Source organism: Pygoscelis adeliae, unplaced genomic scaffold (assembly GCF_000699105.1).
Source record: "Pygoscelis adeliae isolate BGI_AS28 unplaced genomic scaffold, ASM69910v1 Scaffold343, whole genome shotgun sequence".
Taxonomy (NCBI): Eukaryota; Metazoa; Chordata; class Aves; order Sphenisciformes; family Spheniscidae; genus Pygoscelis; species Pygoscelis adeliae.
In genome coordinates this window covers 553432-574151 of record NW_008824402.1, presented here as the reverse complement: position 1 = coordinate 574151, position 20720 = coordinate 553432, and the positions used below count along the sequence as shown (strand labels likewise).

The following is a 20720-nucleotide window of genomic DNA, read 5'->3' as shown; positions in this document are numbered from 1 at the left end:
GACTGCCTGGTGAAGGAGCTGCTACTTAATGGTTTCAGCTGATGGGCTTTTAACTTAGTCTCTGTCACCATTTGGAGTTTAAGGATTACATGTGCAACAGTCTTCTCAGAATATGGGATCATGATCACAATCTAGATCACAGTATGTAGGATGAGCATATGGTAAATTATTGATAGAAACTTAACCTTACCAAAAAGGCTCTGCTAGTTGGGAGAGGAAAGGACTGAAGAAGTAGCAGCTAGTGTCCTTGGTTAAAGACCTATGCTTGCCAGTTGATCAGGTCAGTCTAGGGGTAAAGTAGGTTCAGAGGAATTCCCATCCTTAGGACAGGACTTAACGCTTCTAGTTCTTCTTCTAGGTACAACTGAAAATGTTAATTAACAGCCATTTCATACCACTGCTTTGCCTTCAGATTACTGAGGCACTGGGAAATGTTTCTGCTTAAATAGTTGTTGAAACCTCGATATTTAGGAAATGTCTTCTGGGCTTTTTTTCAATGAACAGTACTTGCTTGGACGCTCCACTGAAGTGAGGCAAGTTATGCTATTTGTTGTTTTTCTTTCCAGGTTTCATTGCGCTTTTGTTTAGGAAAAGCTGTTTGCCTTCTAGATAACTTGCTTTCACGGATTATATGTCCTCTGTTACTAGAAGGAGTAGAAACTATTTTTTTTTAGTGAAAGGTTTGGATTTCACACGAGGACATGATTCAAGGAACCAGAATTTACAAAAGTCATTAAATTTGGCAATGTTCTATGTAGCATTAGTCTCATTTGCTTTTCTGTTCTCTCATTTTCATAATTTTCCTACTCACCTTTTCTGCTTGTCTGTTTTTTTTGTCCTGAGAAATTTTTACGTGTGACTTTCTCCCACTGATGTTAATGTGAAATAATTCGCATCATCTCCTTTCGGTGTGAGCTTTAAGGGAGCATGCTCTTCTGAAGAGTTAGCTGCAGTGCTCTGTGGCCTCCAAGTACGCAGGGCAGGAGCATGCCCAACTTTGAGCATCAGCCAGGACTTACTGCTCGTGTGCATAAGCTACAAAGTTGGGTGGCTTTGTGTGTGTATTTAATGTGCAATTAAGTCAGACATTTGCTTTCAAAGAATAAGTCTAGAGCTTACAAAGTCTGGGATCGAAAGCAGTCCTAAAGAAAATAGAAGTTCTGGAGGTTTCTTTGAGCAGTGTTGTGGACTGTCTGTGGGTGATAGGTAATGATATCCTGCTACCCTTGACTGATATTTCTCTTTTGTTAAATACACATTTCTTTCAGCATGGACTTGTCTTCTAAAATACCACTTTTTCTTCCTTCATCCCCCCCCTTCCAACTATCATTTTTTTGATAGTCTTTCTGAAAGTCCGATTTCTGTGCTGTCTACAGAGCATCAGTCCTTACGCTGCTGCAGTGGTTCTCTTGCAGTTCCTGTCCTGTTTCTCTCTTGCTGAGAAAATGCTTGTGATGGGAACAGATGTTAACTGGGGAACTGGGGAAACGTGGATCCAGCAATTCATGTGAAATACTTTCTGACAACATAAGACTTTTTTTTCTTCAGGATTTGTTGTTTACTCATTAAAACGTGTTATATTTTGTCTGCTGTTACTGAATGTTTTGTGGCTTTACAAACTTGGAATTGTCATTAATTATTTTTCTTGCCAATTGTATGCACAGTTTTCAGCAATTAAATGTGTTCATTCAGTGACTTGAAAGAACTAAAACTGTTCTTGCATCATCTTCTTCCCTTCTGCCCTTTATTCATGCAGCAGTGTTGTCCTCTCCAAAATATATAAGGAACATAACTTCTGCAATGTTCTTCAGGCAAAATTGTATTTCATTTCAGACAGGGATGTACAATAGGCTGTAATTTACTTTTATATTGCTTTGTACGTTAGCCTTACAGTAATGCAACCTGAGGACACTATAGCAGTTTCCAGTATGCTCTTGATACAGTCTCCAAAAGCACCATCTACTAGAAGAATTGGTATTGGTATTCCCATAGAGGAATGTTTGGTGCTCCTAAAATTTAAAGGATGACTTCAGCTTTATTTAAGATCCTTTATTACCGTTATTGCGTTCAGTAAAAGGGCAGGAAAAAGTGATTTTATGAGTTGTTCAAATAGGTAATGTTACAATTGTCATAAATACTGTTTTTATTAACTCAGCACAGTAATTATTAAACCCCTGTCTACATTCTTTCACATTAGCCAGGAAATTGTTCTAGACAAATTTGTATTAGAAGTAGAGGCAGAAATTAAGTAATCAAATTGTGTCTCTCTAGTGCTTGCAGAAACCAGATCTCACCAGTGACACAAAGGACAAGGAATATAAGCCCCACGATATTCCACAGAGACAGTCTGTTCAGCCATCTGAAACTTGTCCACCTGCTCGTCGAGCAAAACGCCTAAGAGCGGAGGTGAGATAATCTGTCTGTATGTGGGTAAATGCTCTGTGGTGACCAAGCTTGAAATCGTAATGCAGTGATAGTTTGCCTAGCAACATGGCACAACAGGTTTTAGTTAAGTTACAGGACAAATCTTATTTCAATCAGATCGCTAAATGTGTATACATAGTAAACAGCTGTTTAACTTTTTCTTTGTCATTGTTAAACATACCTAAATATTTATAATTTATGCGTTTATAAATAATATGGTCAGGATTGTGTGATACTTTAAAAAGTGTGTTACTGTGGTTGGGAGTTCTGAGAGGCTCTTCTACTGAAGCTGTTCCGCTTATACAGGAGTTACGAGTGTGTACGCTCTAATAATGTTTTTAGCATAATTATAAATAACATGGGACTCATAGATTAAAATACAGGTGACATTCTAGAAATGAAGCTTGTCTTCTGCAGCTTTGATCTCTGTTTCCTCAGAGGACAGCCAGTGAACAGTAGTTATTCTTAAATGTATTGGGAGGTTTCTGTAAATCTTTCATGAGTTGAAGCCAGATGTTAGAGCAAAGAAGGTTTTTGTTATAACATTAGCATTGTTGTATTTCATTTTTTACTCTGAGTTCTATCAATTTGCTATACTTTCACCATGTAATGTAAGGAAAAACTTGCATAACATTAAGTTAGTATGGTTTTGTACAATCAAACAGGATTAATCATACGTGTGCTTAAGAAATAATATTTATTTGGATAAGCATAAAATTTATTGATTACATCTACATAGAGTTCTCCTGTGAAGACATATTTTAGGAGATCACTATGTGTCTCCTTTGCTGGAAAACTGTTCTACTGTGACTCCAGTCCTTCCAGACTGACGTTCCTGCCTTCAGAGAGTTTACCGTTTCTTTTGTTTGAGCAGATGAAGAGTAAGGGAGGCTTATTCCCAAGAGACGGTCTTATTAGTGGTGACATCATGAGTTAGGGAGGTCATGATTGACTCCCTTTGTTTATAATCCAGATTTCTATTTAAGTTCGCTTCAGGCTCTCTGTTAACTCCCATTGTTCTAGTCTTGGTCTTTATTACTACCAAGTAGTACAGCTTAGTTGTTGCAAATTCTGCCTATAATGAGTTAATAAGTTACAATTAAGGTTTTCTAAAGCTTTTCCACTCAAATACTTGGTTACAAGTAGGTTTATAATTCTGAGAAAACCTCAGTAGTTTGATTTGAAACTTTCCATTTGAAGTATCTGCCTGTGGTTGAAAGACGCTAGTTCTCACGTATCCTTTGAAGAGTAACAGCAGGGCAAATATATACTAAAATTTTACCTGTTTCTCTGACAGTGGTGTCAGGTGACACTGAGTAACAAAGAGTGCATGTTTTTGTCATTTCTGTTTGTACTTAGCCAAAATGCAAGGCTACCCTGTCAGCTCTTTCCCAGAGCACTACTGATGCCATGCACCTAACTTCTGTGGAAAGAAAATACTTGATTAAGAATAGAATTGAAGCATACAGAGCTAAGGCTGAATTAAGCAGCATGGACTGACTCGCTTAGGAAGGAGCTGTAGTGCTTTAAGACAATAATTTCCAAAAGTTAAGATTTGTTAATGTGAGTGTTTCTGTTCCATTTCAGTGCAGTCAGCTACATCGACTAAATCCATTTTATTTTTCATTGAAGCTATATGCAGTTGATTTTTGCGCTGACCTGGTTGCAAAGTAGTAATGTTTGGTTAATGTACCTCAACTTTTTGCTCTAATGAGATACACAAGAGTTTGCCAGTGTCTCAAATTGTAAAACCTGAGTTCATTCTCATGTTTACCAGTTTGACGTTTCCTGCTTTTCAAAGGCTAACCATCTACTATAAACCTTTAAGAGAAGTGAACTACAGGAAAGTACTGTAAATTATTCTTACTAGCAAAAAATACAGCCTGTGGGATAAGTGTTAGTTTGCAATTGTAAGATGCATACAGTTTTACCATGCCCTTTCCTACCTGGTTAGTAAACACTTAGGAGAAAATGTTCATAATTGGAAAGGAAAAGGGCAATGACACTCACAGGCTGGTTTTGAAATGCAAAGGATTTAGATGCTTGATGTAGAAAAGATAAGTGTAAGAGACCAGAACAATGCTGCAGAAGTGAAAGTGAGATGAATCGATACGATAAAAGGCTCAGGCCGAAAAAAAGAGCTACTCTTGTGAAGCTAAATATAGGCTTAAGCACAGAATACGGACGTAACTCACAGACGTTAAAGATGTAGAAGATGGGGCATCTGTTACTGCACTGCTTGAGGATCAATGGAAACTGATCCTGATTCAGTATTACTAAATATAATGAACAGCATTTTTTTGCATATCTTAAGCAATGGAACCTCTGCCTGGTCTCATGGAGACAGTAATTTGGACGAAGAGAACACCAGAAGTGAAGGGGAAATAATGTCAAAACCACCTCTCTAAAAATCCAAAACACACAGACAAAAAAGCCTACAACCCCCCCCCCAAACAGAACAACCACAAACCCTGCCCCTTTGAATACCTGATGGTGCATTCAGGCTGGAAGTCATGCTTTTAGAGCTAGGCCAACAAGTCCCATTATTTGGGGTTCAGGGACTGGTTGATAGTGGACTGACTTGTGTGAGTAGCAAGAGAGTGGTTGCATGACCTCATTTCCTTTGAGAAATTAGGCTTAAAAAATACAATGTTGGAGAAATCCGTCTTTATGCTGAGGGATTTGAGAATTGTTCTCCCACAGTCTCAAAACTTCAGGGAAGAAATGCAAGAATTAAATGGAAAAACATTGTTCTGTGTTGAAAGCTCCACAATACACCAACTGAGTTCCCTGCTTAGAAGACTGGAGTATGTTCTGCTTCTCAAGAGTAAAAGAAAATCTATGAAAGCCCGAAGTTTCTTGCTCCTTTGCTTCTTATCAAGTTCCACTGAAATCAAACTAAAAACAGGGTATCATTATTGGCACAGGCTTTTTGTAGGATTTCCTTTCAAATCTCTCCATGTTGTTCCCTGTGTTATTTCTCTCCGAACTCTTTTTTGAAATAATTGAATACAAGTATTTCAAAAATTCAGGTTGCCTTTTTAGATTTATTTGTTTGTAAGTATAAAATGGTTCTTTGAGTTTAAATGAAGTCCTCAAAGTCTTTATCTGACTTTCCTAGAACAGGTCTGGTTACAAGTTTTAAGACTTCCATTGTACCTCAGTGAAGTGTTCCTGTCTCACATCAACTTGTTCTCTGAACCTTTGCGTTCCTCTCTTGGCATTTATCAAAGTGGATTAAGAATTGTATGCAGAAATATTTTTTTGAATTTGGAAGTCAAAATTGTCCTTTTTTCCCAGTTCTTTTCTCAGCTCTTGAGAGTACTGAAATGTGTATTTTAAAAACTTGCGCAGAGTCTGCCACCCAAGTTACTCAGCTGCAGAGACTTGCAGAGAATTATTTAGGTCTTAACAGGCGCTCTCTTGTTAGGACTCTGAGTGTTGGACGTAGCCAGCTTTTTCCCTTCTTCAGAGCCGAAGCAGCTCTGAGGGGCGGGAGGAGTTGGGCGCAGGTTGGATCTCTTTGGGATGCAGCCTTTCCTGCAGCATTGCATGCAGTGGCCAGCTGTATAGTCCAAATTCGTCAGTCCGTACTTGGGCAAGCAGCCATGAGTTTAGATGGCAGCGAACATTTTCCCAAATACAAGTGTAAAACCAAAGTGTTCCATCTAAGGACATCACTGATCTTTTGGTTTTTTTTCCTTTTTTAAGGCAACCAATATTAAAACTGAATCTGACCCTCCAGAAGCCAGAACTCATAATCTGAGACGTAGGATGGGCTGTGGACCTCCAAAATGTGAAAATGGTGAGTGGCAAGTGGGGAGTGAAACAAAATGCGAATGCAATTTCTGTTACTTTGTACAAACTTGCTTTAAGGCCAGAGTTAAATTCAGCAGTTGGAACAATGCAAAGTATTTAAAAAAATACTTCTGTTAACTTCATTTTTAAATTGGAATTTATTGTAAAAGTTCTTTTATGGCTTTGAAATATTTTTGTTTGTTTTGTAAGTGGTTGAGTTTTCTTGGAGAAGATGATATTTTCAGTTGAAAAAAAAAATCTACTTTTTTAAACTTCAGTGTCTCTTATGGAGCAATCAGAAATGAGATTTGAGCCATATTTCTATTTTGTATTTTCAGTGGCTAGCATCGATCCACTAGCTTTAAACAGAGGAAACTCTTTTAGGAATATATCAGGTTTTAGATACTTTTAGGAAAGAATTTGAATTTGAAATCGGGAAATGAAACTCAGGAAGGCAAAAGATAGTATATTGTGAACTTAACAATAAAATTCCCATAATACGATTTTTAAATTGGTTCTATCAATAGTCCTGAGTCTGTTATCTGTCCGTAAGAAATAATAATTGCAGACTGAGAAGAAATGTTTAATGCCATCAAACAGAAGAACAAGCTTGTTGACAAATAATTTGGCAAAGCAAATATAGGAACCATTTACAACTACTTAATAATTGAAATTAACTAAGCAGTTTGTCAGTCTCCTTTGTTCATTCAAAATCTTTTTCCCCCCCCCCCCAAGAATTTGTGTAGATTGTGGTCTTTTTTAATTTGGTGATTTTTTTCTTTAAAGAGTGTCTCTAGGCATTAACCTTTTTTCTTTTTTCCCCCTGAAGAGTAGAAGGAAAAAGCTCCAGACAGTTTTTTAATGCTTAAATTTCTGATAGATGTAGACATTCTCCTCTTTAATATCTTTGTTAGGTCTCGGACTCCAAGAAATGCTTTGGATTGTCTCATGTCCAGGTGTAAAGGTCTCTAGCTCACTTGTAACTTTAGCTAAGAACTTCATTGCCCCCTTGACTTTGGCACCAGAGCCCTGGGATTCTCCACACTCTGTTGTATGGGTTTGGGTGTGTGGGTTTTTTTTTTAATAATGTCAGGAATGAAGACCAGAGTAGAGACATGCCCAAATTAGGTAGGAGTGTAAGAATGTAGAGGAACTGCTGCTTTGTCAGGCCACTTCTGCTGCATGCTCAACTTTGATGATATGTTTTCATGAAAGCTACCACTACGAGAAACTGAAGTGTGAAGATCATCGTAGGAAGCTGTAGTGTTGTTTCATGTCTCCTTGTGACATGCTGCTGTAAAATTGATGGAGTAATTCAACCACGTTTGTTAACACCACATAGAAACAAAACCTTAGCTTATGAAGATACTCATAATTTAATTTAAATTAATTTAAATGGGATTTAAAATACCCACTCAAAAATGTGGGCTGTGATAGTCATTGCTACCTTGTGATGGCATGCTTGGTTTTTCTGATAATACCGGCTTCTGTAGGCGTTGCAGGTGTTCAAATCTTGCCTTAAGCTAACTGAAACAAGTGTGTGTATGGGATACCAAGTAATTCAACAAATAACTTGGAGTGATGCAGTCTAACAAGTAATAATGAATAAAATAAATAATAACAACTAATGTTAAGCATTAAAACATTTTGTAATGCCCTCATTTTTTTTTTCTGTTGCACCAGAAAAGGAAATGCATAGCACAGTGAAACTTCCCGAGAAGAGAGAACATGCGGGGGAGCCAGAGAAAGACAAATCCAAAGTCCGATCTAAAAAACCCACTAATGCTGTGAGTATGCCCTGCCTTCCTGCTGGTTGATATTGATTGCAGGTGTTTCTGGGTTTCTCTTGGGTATGTAGTGAAATCTCATGTCATTTATATCGTGCTAAGGACACTTTTGTATTCTTCATGTAACCCTGTGGTTGAAACAAAGCAGTATCTGTGCCTGCTGGAATATACCTACTTGTAAAGCTTCATGCTGTTACAAAGTTGAAAATAACAGGATAGTTAAGTTTCACTATCTATAACTAAAGTAACTTTTCTGTCTCCAAGGTACAGTCTCAAAATAAGCATTTTGAAAGAAGAATCCAAATAGAAGTGGTTATTCTGTGATCTCTCTCCCCATCGCTCTTTAAGCTCAAGGGAGTTTAATGCGAGCTTTGGCACCCGGTTCTCCAGCAGACCTGCCACTTATTCCACAATTTCAGCACTAATTTGAAAGCTTTGTTGTTCAAATGCTTCTTAAAAAACCAACCCTGTTCCTGCTCCAACTCTCCACACACCACCACTCCCCCTCCAAAAAACCCCAAACTGACAGTGATAGTAGTTTGCCTCACTTTGAGAAGATGCAACTGAGATTCTTTCTGTCCGTGCTACTACTTGGGTCCTTCCTAAAATCAAAGATGTTCTTCGTTTAATCCACACCTATAGCTAGATACCTGAGAATGAAATGTGCAAACACTAGAAGCCTGACACCCACACCCCCTAAACAAAAAAAGCTTGCGCGGAGGAGCAGGAGATGCTGCTTCTTTTTTTAACAGCATAAGGCAACAGGGTCTGCTTGTCCTCACAGCTCTATTCTGTGTTTGAGAAGAGCTTTCCAGTCTGTTGCTAACGAAGGTGTGGTGTGGGACAGGCAGCAGACAACCCTTCCCACGTTTGGAGTGCCTGCACCTTTTCCTTGGGGCTCAGTAGCTGCTGTGTGTGACTTCCATCAGACTTCTTTAACAGCTGCCCCCCTGCCCAAAAGCACATAGCTCTGCTGGGAAGCTTGTGCCTTTCCAAATTAAAATGAAGGTCTTGGCCAGTATCTCTAGGGAAAAAGAGGAACACTCCCACCAAGAGGAACCCCTTTCTTTCTTCTGAGGCTCCAAACAGTTGGTCTCAGAGGAGGATGAAACATCTCTGCTCACATGCTGCACGTGAGAGCAACAAGAAAAAGGATCTGTGAGCCACCAACAGGTCTTATGTTATACCTGCCGAATCCACAGTACTGCTGATTTAAACTATCCTGGCCAGTAAATCAAGTCTTCTGTCATTTGGAAAAAAAATACATGGAAGGGCTTGCAACTCTTGTCGTCCTTCCTTAAATTAGAGGGGGGTAATTTAAACTTTTACATAAATATTTTGTGTTTGCTTGTGTCACTTACGTTTCAGAGATATAGTAAAAATAAGCTTTGGCAAACGTCACAGATGACTGAGTTACCAAACTGCTCTTTCACCATGAGTTACCTTAAGTGCTCAAATTCCCACTCTGGCAATTTCTTGTTACAGGTGGATTTGTATGTATGTCTCTTATGTGGCAGTGGTAACGATGAGGACCGTCTCCTGTTGTGTGATGGCTGTGATGACAGTTACCATACTTTTTGTTTAATTCCACCCCTTCATGATGTTCCCAAAGGGGACTGGCGGTGTCCCCAGTGTTTGGCTCAGGTAATTCGACAAACCATAAAAGTTAAGCTGAAGGTTATTTTTTATTTTGTGTTGGTTTTGGTTTTTTTTTAAACTTGCTCCTAAGGATTGAGAATACAATTACTTAAGGTTGTGCAAACAAGGTGATAGAGGGTAAAACTAAAATGAAGACTGGACATGCTTCAAATTGCAAAGCTATTGCTCAATATTTTGGAGCCAAAAATTGATCTGTCTTAGCATTGCTAAAATTTTAAAGAATATATTGGATTTTAATTGGTACCTTTCCTCTGTATTTAAAATTGGAGTCTCACTGAGTGCTTCAGTGTGGAGGTCTATGCATCTTTTTTTTTTTTGCTTAGCTCTACTAGAGGAAGGATAAATTAGGCATGTTACTTCATTAATGTTTATGCAGATTATTATTTATTTAAATAAATAAATATTGTGGTTTCGTGAATTAAGCAGAGTAGTTTCTTCTTCTGACTGTGCGATTTGGGGCAGTCATTTCATTTTGGTCAGGTGCCCTGTCTTCTTCCCCATCAGATGCTGTAATAGTAGCCCATTTGTGTCAAATCTGAGCACAGGTTCTTATTAATACATTATAGAAATAATTATCATTTCAATTGCAGGAGTGTAATAAGCCTCAAGAAGCATTTGGTTTTGAACAAGCAGCAAGAGACTATACACTTCGCACGTTTGGAGAAATGGCAGATGCATTCAAGTCAGACTATTTTAACATGCCAGTACATGTATGTTCATGTATTTATCCTGATGCCATAATGTAGATTTCATTTGTTGTGCTTAGTTAAAATATATAACTTCTGAGGGGGAGGGGGGAATTCCCTTTTTGAATGGGATGAAATCCCAAATCAGACATTCTCATTTACATCAGTGAATCCTTGTTCTTGCTGGTGTCATGGTTTCTTGTTCCACCGGCTTCTTGGTTTTTTTAACTTTTGAAGAAGTGTCTGTAAGGAAGAAAATACTCTCTATCACCCGTTCCTGAGAGAACAAAGCAGCAGCATGTCCTGCGTGGAACCGCATTTCCGCTGCATTTTTTTTCTCTTGCTGAAGTGATTTTGAAATTGGGAAATGCTTCAAGCTAATGGAGATTCCCCCCTGAGATAGCTTTTATGCATGTGCTTTTTATATACTGATTCCTGAGTATGTACTCCTTGTTTTTCTTCTCATACCTAGATGGTTCCCACCGAGCTGGTTGAAAAAGAATTCTGGAGACTTGTTAGTACCATTGAAGAGGATGTGACAGTAGAATATGGAGCTGATATTGCTTCAAAGGAATTTGGCAGTGGCTTCCCAGTTAGGGGTGGGAAATTTAAAGTTAGACCAGAAGAAGAGGTAGGTCTTTATTAGTTCACTGTGTGTGTTTGTATTGCAGTTCTGCATTAAGTAAGTCTCTTCAGTTCAAAGCAAAATAATGGAACTGGGTTGCAAAGTGTTTGTTTTGTGTATCTGGCACAGTATGTGAAGAGGAGAATTACATCAGAGTTTTGAATAAATAAAATTTGCTGTGATCAGACATTAAAAGCCACAGATTTATCCTAGAAGTTATTTATTAACTTCCAGACTAAAAAAAAAAAAAGTCTCATTTTAACAAAGCAGGCCAGATAAGGTTTGTGAAAAGAGCAAAGACAATGGAAGTTTTGTTCTTTGGTTCATTGACCTGTTTCTTCTATTTTTTAATTGGAAAGGATGCTTTTCTTCTGTTGCTCTTTTGGCAGTTTTACCTTCTTGGGTTTTTTACTTCATGTTGTATAAACCTGTGACTGTTCTGTTCAATTTTCAGGAATACCTTGATAGTGGCTGGAATTTAAACAACATGCCTGTGATGGAGCAGTCTGTTCTTGCTCACATCACTGCAGACATATGTGGAATGAAATTACCCTGGCTATATGTAGGAATGTGCTTTTCTTCCTTTTGTTGGCATATAGAAGACCACTGGAGCTATTCAATTAACTATCTGCATTGGTGAGTTTGAGGAATAAACTCAGCCTGAGAAGCAATATCCCTTTCATTCCCCCTTCCCCTTTTTAATTAGTGGACTAAAACTGGATTCATAGAGTTCAGGCCAGAATAACCCTTGCAATCCTGTAGCAGCGGGGTTAAATTTGACATGGTGTGATTCCTGCTTTTGGACAAGAGGTCATATTTTGGAAAGAGACATCCATTCCCAGTTTAAAAAATCCATGAGAGATGCAGCAGATACTCCATCAAATGTTTTATTATGCTCAATGTAGAATTAAAAACCATGCAAGTTTTTTTAAAAATCATCTAGCTTCAACTAACAATCTTAGGATCCTGCATATTTTTTTGTCTGTTAGATAGATCATTCTATCATAAATCCTCTCATCAAGCGAACACTTGTCAGCTGTAATCAGGACAGATCTTTGCCATCTCTTTGATATTCTAAATAGATTGAACTTCTTAAACTTCTCACCTTACAACAGCTTCTCTAGAGTTTGAATTATTCTTGTCACTCTTCCTGAAACCTGTAAAGCTCTTGCCCTTTCCTTGTTCACATAAGTATTCCAGCAGAACGGTAAAACCACATCCCAGCTACTATTCAGTAGGTCATCTTTTTGGTCAGTAATTTGGTTGCTGCTCCTTGAAATAGCTGCTGCTGTAGCACAGTCCAAGCTGTCAGTGACTTAATTTGCTTGCTTTCTTAGTACTTGACATTATTAAAACAAATGTTTGAGTGAGGCTAAGTAAATGAGTGATCAAGATTACACTGTAAAAATTATCTTCCTTGTGATTTGTTCCCCTCCCCCCCTTTTTTTTTTTTGTCTGGGTCTTCAATCAGACTGAAAACTGTGGGAAGGAGAGGAGGTTTTTTGTTTGCAGTAGAAACTTCATTTCTTCTAGGAGAGCTTCCCTCGCTGTTGTTGGAATGGCATTCTGTGCTGCATAATTTGTCCCAAATTGCCTTGGTGTTTGCAGTCAAGGCCAGAAAGATACATAAGTGCATACATGTATATGTGCACTCATTTACATACATTTGCAGAGACATGTGAAAGTAGCCCTACCTACTTTTAATTTAGTTATCCTCCAGCATGAATGTCCTTGATGTCTTGTCTTTTCATTTGCAGATACCCTTCTGTATTTCCATTTAAGGTAGGGGTTTATATCTGGGTTTTTTAGTCTATTCGAGAGCAATGTGTAGTTGAGGTTAATACTGTTCTTGGCCAGAGGAGTCAATCTTAATGACCTGCCACTGAATGCTCCAAACTCTGAAAAACTCTGAAAAGACTTTAGAAGGCAGGACTCGTTCTTGTGAAGTACTAGGGATGGCATGTCCATCTTCAGTGTTCCCATGTGCTTGTATCCTGGTACAGTATTTTGAGCAGATAATCCCAACTGAACGAGGCTACAGCAGCAGACCTTTCATAGGGTTGAAGGCAATAGTTTTCCTGCATGACTCTAAACCCTGTGTTAATTCTTGAAATGGTAAAAGGAGAAAAAACAAATCTTTGCTTCTTAAGATGCCTGCAAATAAATAAATAAATAAGATGTAAGTCCTGGTCAGAGGAAGAATTACCATCATTGATGCTAGTATTTCTAAAGGCAGGAATGTGGAGCTGTCAGAGCAGTGCAGAAAGAACTGTCACCTTCATCAGTTCTGCAGCTCGCTGCCTTCATAAGGCTGACACCTTAATATATCCATTAGAATTGTATCTTTCTCTGTTACCTGTTCTCCTGAAGTCCAGAGACCCCTGGTACCAGTATTTTTGTCCAAGTTTAGCATAGTTCATAACTGCTGTCATCCATTCCTTGGCACTGACAAGTAGCAAGGAGCAGAATTCTTGACTAACCCAGTAGTTGGGTCAGGACACAGTATAGATTTTGATTGCGTCTGTGGCTGGTCTTCATGAATTCATAGAATAGCTTCAAGATGATGACCAGGTCCAAGACTGCATAGTCACTTAACACTGCGTAGTAACGAGTCTACTTGTGCTACTCCTTGTGATACTGATGTAACTTCCACAGTCCCTCACACTAGCTGTCCTCTTCACCGTGACAGAGGTGCTGTTTGAGTACAGGAAGAAATTCCTAGGTATGAGGGATATGCTTCTCGAGTCATACTTCACTCGTTTCTTCTGGAATCCTCCCAATTGCTTTATGATTTATGAAAAAAGAACAACGTTGGGTCAGCTTTACTCTGCCAGCTCTTCAGGAGTCTTGGGAGAAAATGATTTGTCTGTCATCTTATTTTTTAAATACCTTTTCTAACATCGTTCTTTATAAGGGATTGAAAGGCATTTTCATCTAGTGGTGCAGTGAGCCAGCTTCATCGTAAACCTGAAACAATGCCTATTGGAACACATAGGCATAACCTTGATTTTTCTCAACTGGCTTGCATTGGGTTAAACTGTTGCTAAAAGTTCTTCCTATTCTGGATACGGATTTTTTTTTTCTTCATGTCTTTTGTGTCTCTTATAGTTGCATAATTTGGAAGTTTAATTTCTACTTACTATATGTTGCTTTTATGGCAGTTATGCACAAGACAGAACGAACTGGCTTTGGTCATTAGATCCGAGAGGGAGTTTGTGTTCATGGGAAAAGACAAACAGCTTAGATTTTGAAGTTGTGCTGGAATCAGCAGAGCTTCACTGAGCACTTCTTCAGTCTTTTTTTTTTTTTTCCCCCAGAATATTTTAAGTATGTGCTCAGAAATGTAGGCAGTTAAAAACTTAGGTCTGGAGGAGGGACCTGCATAAAATGTGAAGATTCAGGAAGGTACATAATCTTTGCATTCCTTCCTCGTGATATACCCTTCTTTTGACATGGTGTATTTTAAAGCGGAAGACTGAAAATGTAACTTACAAGATTGCTTATATTTAACTTTTTTTAATAATCTTGCAGGGGGGAGCCTAAAACGTGGTATGGAGCCCCAGGGTATGCAGCTGAACAGCTGGAGGATGTAATGAAGAAGCTTGCTCCAGAGCTATTTGAATCTCAGCCAGATCTCTTGCACCAACTTGTCACCATAATGAACCCGAATACTTTGATGGCCCACGGAGTGCCTGTATGTTGTTGGACTCCTGTGCTACTCCCCCAAACCCAACCCTCTTTCATTTGCACTGAATTCTACTTCAAAGCTAATAATTGAAGCCACTTTTATTACAGAGATGGTGTGGTAGTTTCCATGTGTGTTGTATCTTCCTTGTCTAGTATAACGTGCTAGTATGAACAGATGGGCAATGGAATCATTGCTTTTGGAATTGCTTGGCAAACTCTTCTCTGGAGATCCACCTTAGTATATTTCTATTTCTGTATCTCAGCTGGAAAGTCTCGACCTTTGAAACAATGGCAGGAGCTCTTCCTATGTCTGTCTAAGCAGACACAATTTTTTTTGGCATAGAGTTTCTGGCAAGGGGCCAACCCCCATTCTTCCTTTATTTGTCATCCACATCCTCTTATTTTTCCTGGATAAGTTCTTAGGTATTTAAAAACATTTTTCATCAGTTTCCATCATATTCCATGCTAAATTATTCATGGGAATTATGTCCCTTTACAACTTAATTAGCTTTTGACTAGCTGACCTTGGGACTTAAAGGAAAATCTGGAAAAAGTGGCAAAATTTGTGGTGTCTACTATGCTGTGAGAGACTCCAAAACTGAAAGATGCAGCAAGACCTGCCTGCTCTCTTCCTGGTTGTCTAGCACCAAAAGTATTAGATTTACTGCAGTACAAACTTTTGAGTAGGTTCCAAATTTCTCTTCCCCTTCAGCTACGCGTTGAAGAGCGCCTTGCCTGTGCTTTACCTGTGTAACTGTCAACAGAGCTAGCAAAGTGCAAAAGGCAGACAGCTGACTCAAAATGGCTTAGAGTGTGGGTATGGCTGAATGAAACCCTTTTGCTTTCTAGGGTTTTATATGATAAGTTACCAAATGCCAGTTGTAATTCTTGGGCTTATGTTTTAAAACTATCTGAAGTCGTCATAGAAGTGACTAGGAACTGGAAATCCGTATTGTCTTCAGAGCCTTCAGTTCTGTTTAGGTTTGACCTAATGCTTGTCTGTCTTTTCTCCTAGGTTTATCGAACCAATCAGTGTGCTGGAGAGTTTGTGATCACCTTTCCAAGAGCTTATCACAGTGGCTTCAATCAGGGTTTCAATTTTGCTGAAGCTGTGAACTTCTGCACAGTTGATTGGGTATGTTCCAAAAACAGCTTTTCATCAAGTATGCAGTTCCAAAGTTGTTCCTAGCTGATGTACAGCTCTAATTTACTGCTGATGCACAAATCTAGTCCACAGATCAGGAGGAGCCTGTTACGGGAAGCATAATGTTTTGCTGAAGGTATTTCTTTTATGTAGTGAACTGTGGGCTTTCTCTGGTTCCTAAGGTTCGGTTTGAAATTATACATTAGGGCTGATGTGTCTTTTACAGCAGGAGGTAGGCAAGGTTCTGCGCATGCCTAGAATATGAGAAGTACCAGTGCTGCTAGAATCTACTCCTTCTGGGTCCCCAAATTCCATTCAAATCGTCAAGAGCTGGAGTGAAATTTTTCTGTTTATTGCACTGGGAATTCTCTAAGAGGTGCCTTCTACAGCTGAAAAGCATTAGCCGACTTGGACTTCTTTTCTACTTCAACTTCTGTGATTAAGTCGGATGATATGTTTAACATACATTAAGAACAGTTAAAGATTTTGATAGTCCTCTTGGGGAAAAAAATAGTAAGAAGAATTGCATCTGATGTGAGTACATCCTCTTGGACAGCAGAGGTGCTGTAGGGTTTTAAGGAAGAATACCTTAATGAGAAGGGAACAGAAAGTTTTATGTTCAAACCGAAGGTTTACAGGCCAGTACTTTATTCTCAGTAAGTTTCACTCGGCTCATTGAAACAACAGAGATAGGCACACATTACAATTGTTAGGTCACAGTAATTTATTAAGTTTTTTGTCTTTTTTTAAATGAAAACAAATGGAGGGTAGTTGCTCCAAAGTTAAAAGTAATCATTTCTCCTTCCCAGCAGATTTCTCAGACACACGCTGTTGCCTGATCTGAGAAAGATCTTTTGAAGCTACTGATATTTCAAATTACTCCTCTTCTGATTTTTTGTTTCCCCCAAAAAAAGATCTTAGCTATTTGTAAATATAGCCCATCTAAAAATGTTGCTAGATTTAAAAAATGTCACTTAGAAGTAGGAGATGACTAAAATTGGAAGAAAGCTTTCTGCATTGTGACTGTGTTTGCATATTGGTTGGTTTGGTTTTGGTTTTTCTCTTGTCCTTCCATGAGTTTCATACCAGACTCTCAACACGTAACCTCATTGTAACCTGAGCATCACTATCCACCTGGCCAGCGACAGCCTTGAAATAAAGCCATGAGTAACCTGCCCGGCTTGTAATGAATTGTTTACTCTGCCTGGGGTTAGTTAGGGACTTTAATGGTTCATGGAGTCAGCAGTTTCTCATGCTGCAGCACAGTTCGTGTCCTACATAAAACAGCCATATCATTTGAGAAAAAGGTCCAGCGTGCCCTGCAACCTGCCTTTGTCGGGGCATCCCTACTCTTCCCTTTGACGCCTCCCCAGCCTCTGTGTATTTTTAGCTTGGGTCTTCCTGAGCCTGCTGTGGTTTAGTGATTTAGTTACCCCTAATTATGGTCTCTTCCAGATAGCGAGTGCGAGTTTTTTAGCTAGGTTCACGGGGGAAACGCACTGTGTCCATTGTAAAGGAGTTATAAGAGTCCTGGTTTACAAGAACGCAGGGTCTTGATTTCTCTAGTTCTACATTCTGAGTTATGAATATTGTTGCTAGAAGGATTTGTCTTGGCCTTTCATTTGGATAGTTTTTGGTTAGTAGCATAAAAAGTCAGTATCTTAATGTAATTTTCAAAATGAACTCTTCCTTTATTTAATGTTTTTCAATGCAGCTACCATTGGGTCGCCAGTGTGTGGAACATTACCGCCTGCTAAACCGTTACTGCGTGTTTTCTCATGATGAGATGATCTGTAAAATGGCTTCCAAAGCAGATGTTCTTGATGTTGTGGTAGCATCTACGGTTCAGAAAGACATGGCTATTATGATTGAAGATGAGAAGAGGTTGCGTGAGAAGGTTGATAAACTGGTGAGTTGTAGGAAATAATATTACAATGAATGAAGGAACAGATGAAACAGTGGTGTGAAGACATGCTGGGACTTGTACTGTGTTGCCAGCAGCTCAGAGGTACATGGTACCTTCCTGAGTAGCACTGTTGATTTCAGAGGACCGCTTGGCTAAATAATAATTTATCGTGCATCTTGTTTTAGCATCTGCCCTTTAATATTGTTCAGTATGTCTCTTTTAAAGTAATGTTTGTTCTTTTAGTAATTTAGTCAGAATAGCTGACTTTTCATTAACCAAGATTTCTGTCTACCTGGTTTTACTATCTTATTTCTAAACTTCATTATTACTTTGATAAATTTAGCTTTTGATGTTTTAGCTTGGAATAATGATCTCTTCATTAGACTTTGAAGTGATGTAACATACTTTTGCAGGGAGTGACTGACTCGGAGAGAGTGGCTTTTGAGCTGTTCCCTGATGATGAACGACAGTGCTTAAAGTGTAAAACCACCTGTTTCATGTCTGCTGTTTATTGTCCATGTAAACCTGGATTATTGGTATGCTTGTACCATGCCGAGGATCTCTGTTCCTGTCCCACCTACAAATATAAACTGGGGTAAGCTTTATTTGCCAAATAATAGCAAATAGTTCTGGAGATATTTATTATATGTGGTTTGATAAGATTATCAAAGTGCCTACTCTGTTTTGTCAATGGAGCTAGTCTTGGTATTCTGTTTCTCTCAGTCCTTTGCAAATACAGTGCCTCCAAAACAAAGCGCCTTTTTTGTGCTCATCTACAAAGACTCTTTCTTTTCAGCATTCAGCTCTTCTTGCTCTATAATGGCAAAAATTGCTGGTTAAGTCAGTTTGCTTTTTTATTTATAGCAACAAGGTCATCATCCCTTACATCCAGTCCTTGCCAAGTAATATTTTTTGCTTTTGTCATCTTTCCTTCTTGTTGTCATCTTTCCTTTCCTGTTGTTTGTTACTTGTTCCTACATGGATGTAGCTTGTCCTAAGACAATTTCACAATTGCTTCAGTTGTAATGTTGAAATTGTTTTTTGGAGCAATTCAAACGTTGAAATTGTCTTAGGAGGAACCTGGTGTGGTTATATGCCTTAATTGTATAACCCTGGGTGCACAGTAGATCTTTTCTGTGTTGTATAGACCAACACATCTCGATGCCCCTCCCTTCCACCCTCCTGCTCCCCCCCAGTTTTTGCTGAAGAGTTTGAATTCTGTGCTACTTGTAGGTACCGCTATACCCTGGAGGAGCTCTATCCAATGATGAATGCGCTAAAGATGCGTGCGGAATCATACAATGAATGGGCTTCCAACGTTAATGAAGCTCTGGAGGCAAAAATTAACAATAAAAGAAGTAAGTACAATAAAAGAAGGAAGTATCTTACCTACATACCTTACATAATTTTAAATGGCTAATTTTTCAGTTTTTAGTTTCTGAAACTTAGCAACTTTTGTCTTATACTTAATGTGACAATCAAAGGAAATCATATATAATTTCATGGTTTAAAGTAAATATTTTAGCTTTTATAGTCCCAGAAATTATGCTAAACTGTCTCTTTGTGAGAAGACTGTAAATCACTGACACAAAATATAACTGAAGTTCAAATAGAAATATATTTAGTGTTGTGTTATTCAGCCTTACCATTTAAAATCCATCACAAAGGGGGACTTTTGTTAACTTAGTGTTTTTCCCAAAAGGTCTCATCAGTTTTAAGGCTTTGATAGAAGAATCAGAAATGAAAAAGTTTCCAGACAATGATCTACTGCGACACCTCAGACTAGTTACGCAGGATGCAGACAAATGTGCTTCAGTTGCACAGCAGCTTCTTAATGGCAAAAGACAAACCAGGTAAATGTTACTATATGTGTTTGCAACAAAATTGAGTCACTGAAGATAGATACCAGTGGCCAGTGATCGATGCCAGTGTTCTGTAAGACTTAAAAATGAAAGCAATCTTTTTGTCCTCTCAAGAGAGCCATCTTTTACAGGGCGAGTCACCTTTCCCGCATGTAATAAGTTAAACATCCTGAGCTTTCAATCTTTTTCTTCCTCTCTGTTTGACAGTTGGGCAGTAAATTCATTCTAACGTTCCCCGAAAGGAAAAATTGGTGTGGTATTTCCAGACAAAGCAACACCCAACAAGATACACTCCACTTGTCTTTGTGCCATGGGGACTGAAAATCTGTCAGTGGTGCATATGTCATTATATTCATTACGCTTTATGCCTTGTGGAAAAATAAAGTGTCTTAACTTCCTGAGCTGATAATGATGGGAATACTGTATGAGAGCTCTGAAAAATACTTGCTCTTTCTTTGGCAGGACATATGTTAAATCTTTTAGACAGGTTATTTGCTCAAGGAATTTGAAGATAGCGCAGTGTTTGTGCAATACATTCTTTGTGAACTGGATGTCTGGCTGCCTGGTCCTGCTAGTACTTTCCATGTCTGAAATGAATTGAAAGGAGTCAGGGGATCCAGAAGGACAAGGCCGGGTCTCCTACGTCATCAGTTTGCGACTGTATCGATGTACTAGCCTTTCTCCTGGGGATCACAAATTACCGTTGTCTGTTGCAGGTTCTTCACCCAGGCTTACAATGGCTGTATCTAGTCTCGTGGGATGATACGTTTCTAAGAAAATCTTGGGTTTATATATGTGGAGGACAATATTGCTCAAGTCCAACAATCTTAATAGCATGAAGTACTTCAGGAAAACCTGTTGTTTCTCTCTTTTCCCATCTGGACAACTTTCACCTGTCTCTGCTGCTTTGAACAACGTGGTGTTTGTCAGAGCAGTTGCTCTTTGTGCTGGTATAACTGCACATGTGTGGTTTCTGCATGTTGCCTGCCTCAGGAGGTATCTTGTAGCTTGTCACTCCCTGTGTTCTTGCAGTACTTTAAAGGCTGACTTCGAAGGACTTTGGCAGCAAAATATTCAAGTACTATTTAGACATTTTTGTAGCTGCGATTTCCTTTCCTAGTTATCCTTGTGTAAGTCTTTGT

At 38.7% G+C, this 20720-nt stretch overlaps 1 protein-coding gene across 1 annotated transcript in view; it reads left to right on the top strand.

Annotated features, from left to right (window-relative positions):
* KDM5B (lysine (K)-specific demethylase 5B) overlaps positions 1-20720 on the top strand; it is a 45506-nt gene that overhangs the window by 5802 nt on the left and 18984 nt on the right. The window contains exons 4-16 of the mRNA XM_009320378.1: positions 2272-2406; positions 6136-6229; positions 7906-8009; positions 9495-9653; positions 10259-10378; positions 10827-10985; positions 11434-11615; positions 14511-14673; positions 15682-15801; positions 17525-17719; positions 18130-18311; positions 18950-19074; positions 19419-19569. Of these exons, the coding sequence (XP_009318653.1) occupies positions 2272-2406; positions 6136-6229; positions 7906-8009; positions 9495-9653; positions 10259-10378; positions 10827-10985; positions 11434-11615; positions 14511-14673; positions 15682-15801; positions 17525-17719; positions 18130-18311; positions 18950-19074; positions 19419-19569 (1889 nt within the window). The remainder of the gene's footprint in view (positions 1-2271; positions 2407-6135; positions 6230-7905; positions 8010-9494; positions 9654-10258; positions 10379-10826; positions 10986-11433; positions 11616-14510; positions 14674-15681; positions 15802-17524; positions 17720-18129; positions 18312-18949; positions 19075-19418; positions 19570-20720) is intronic.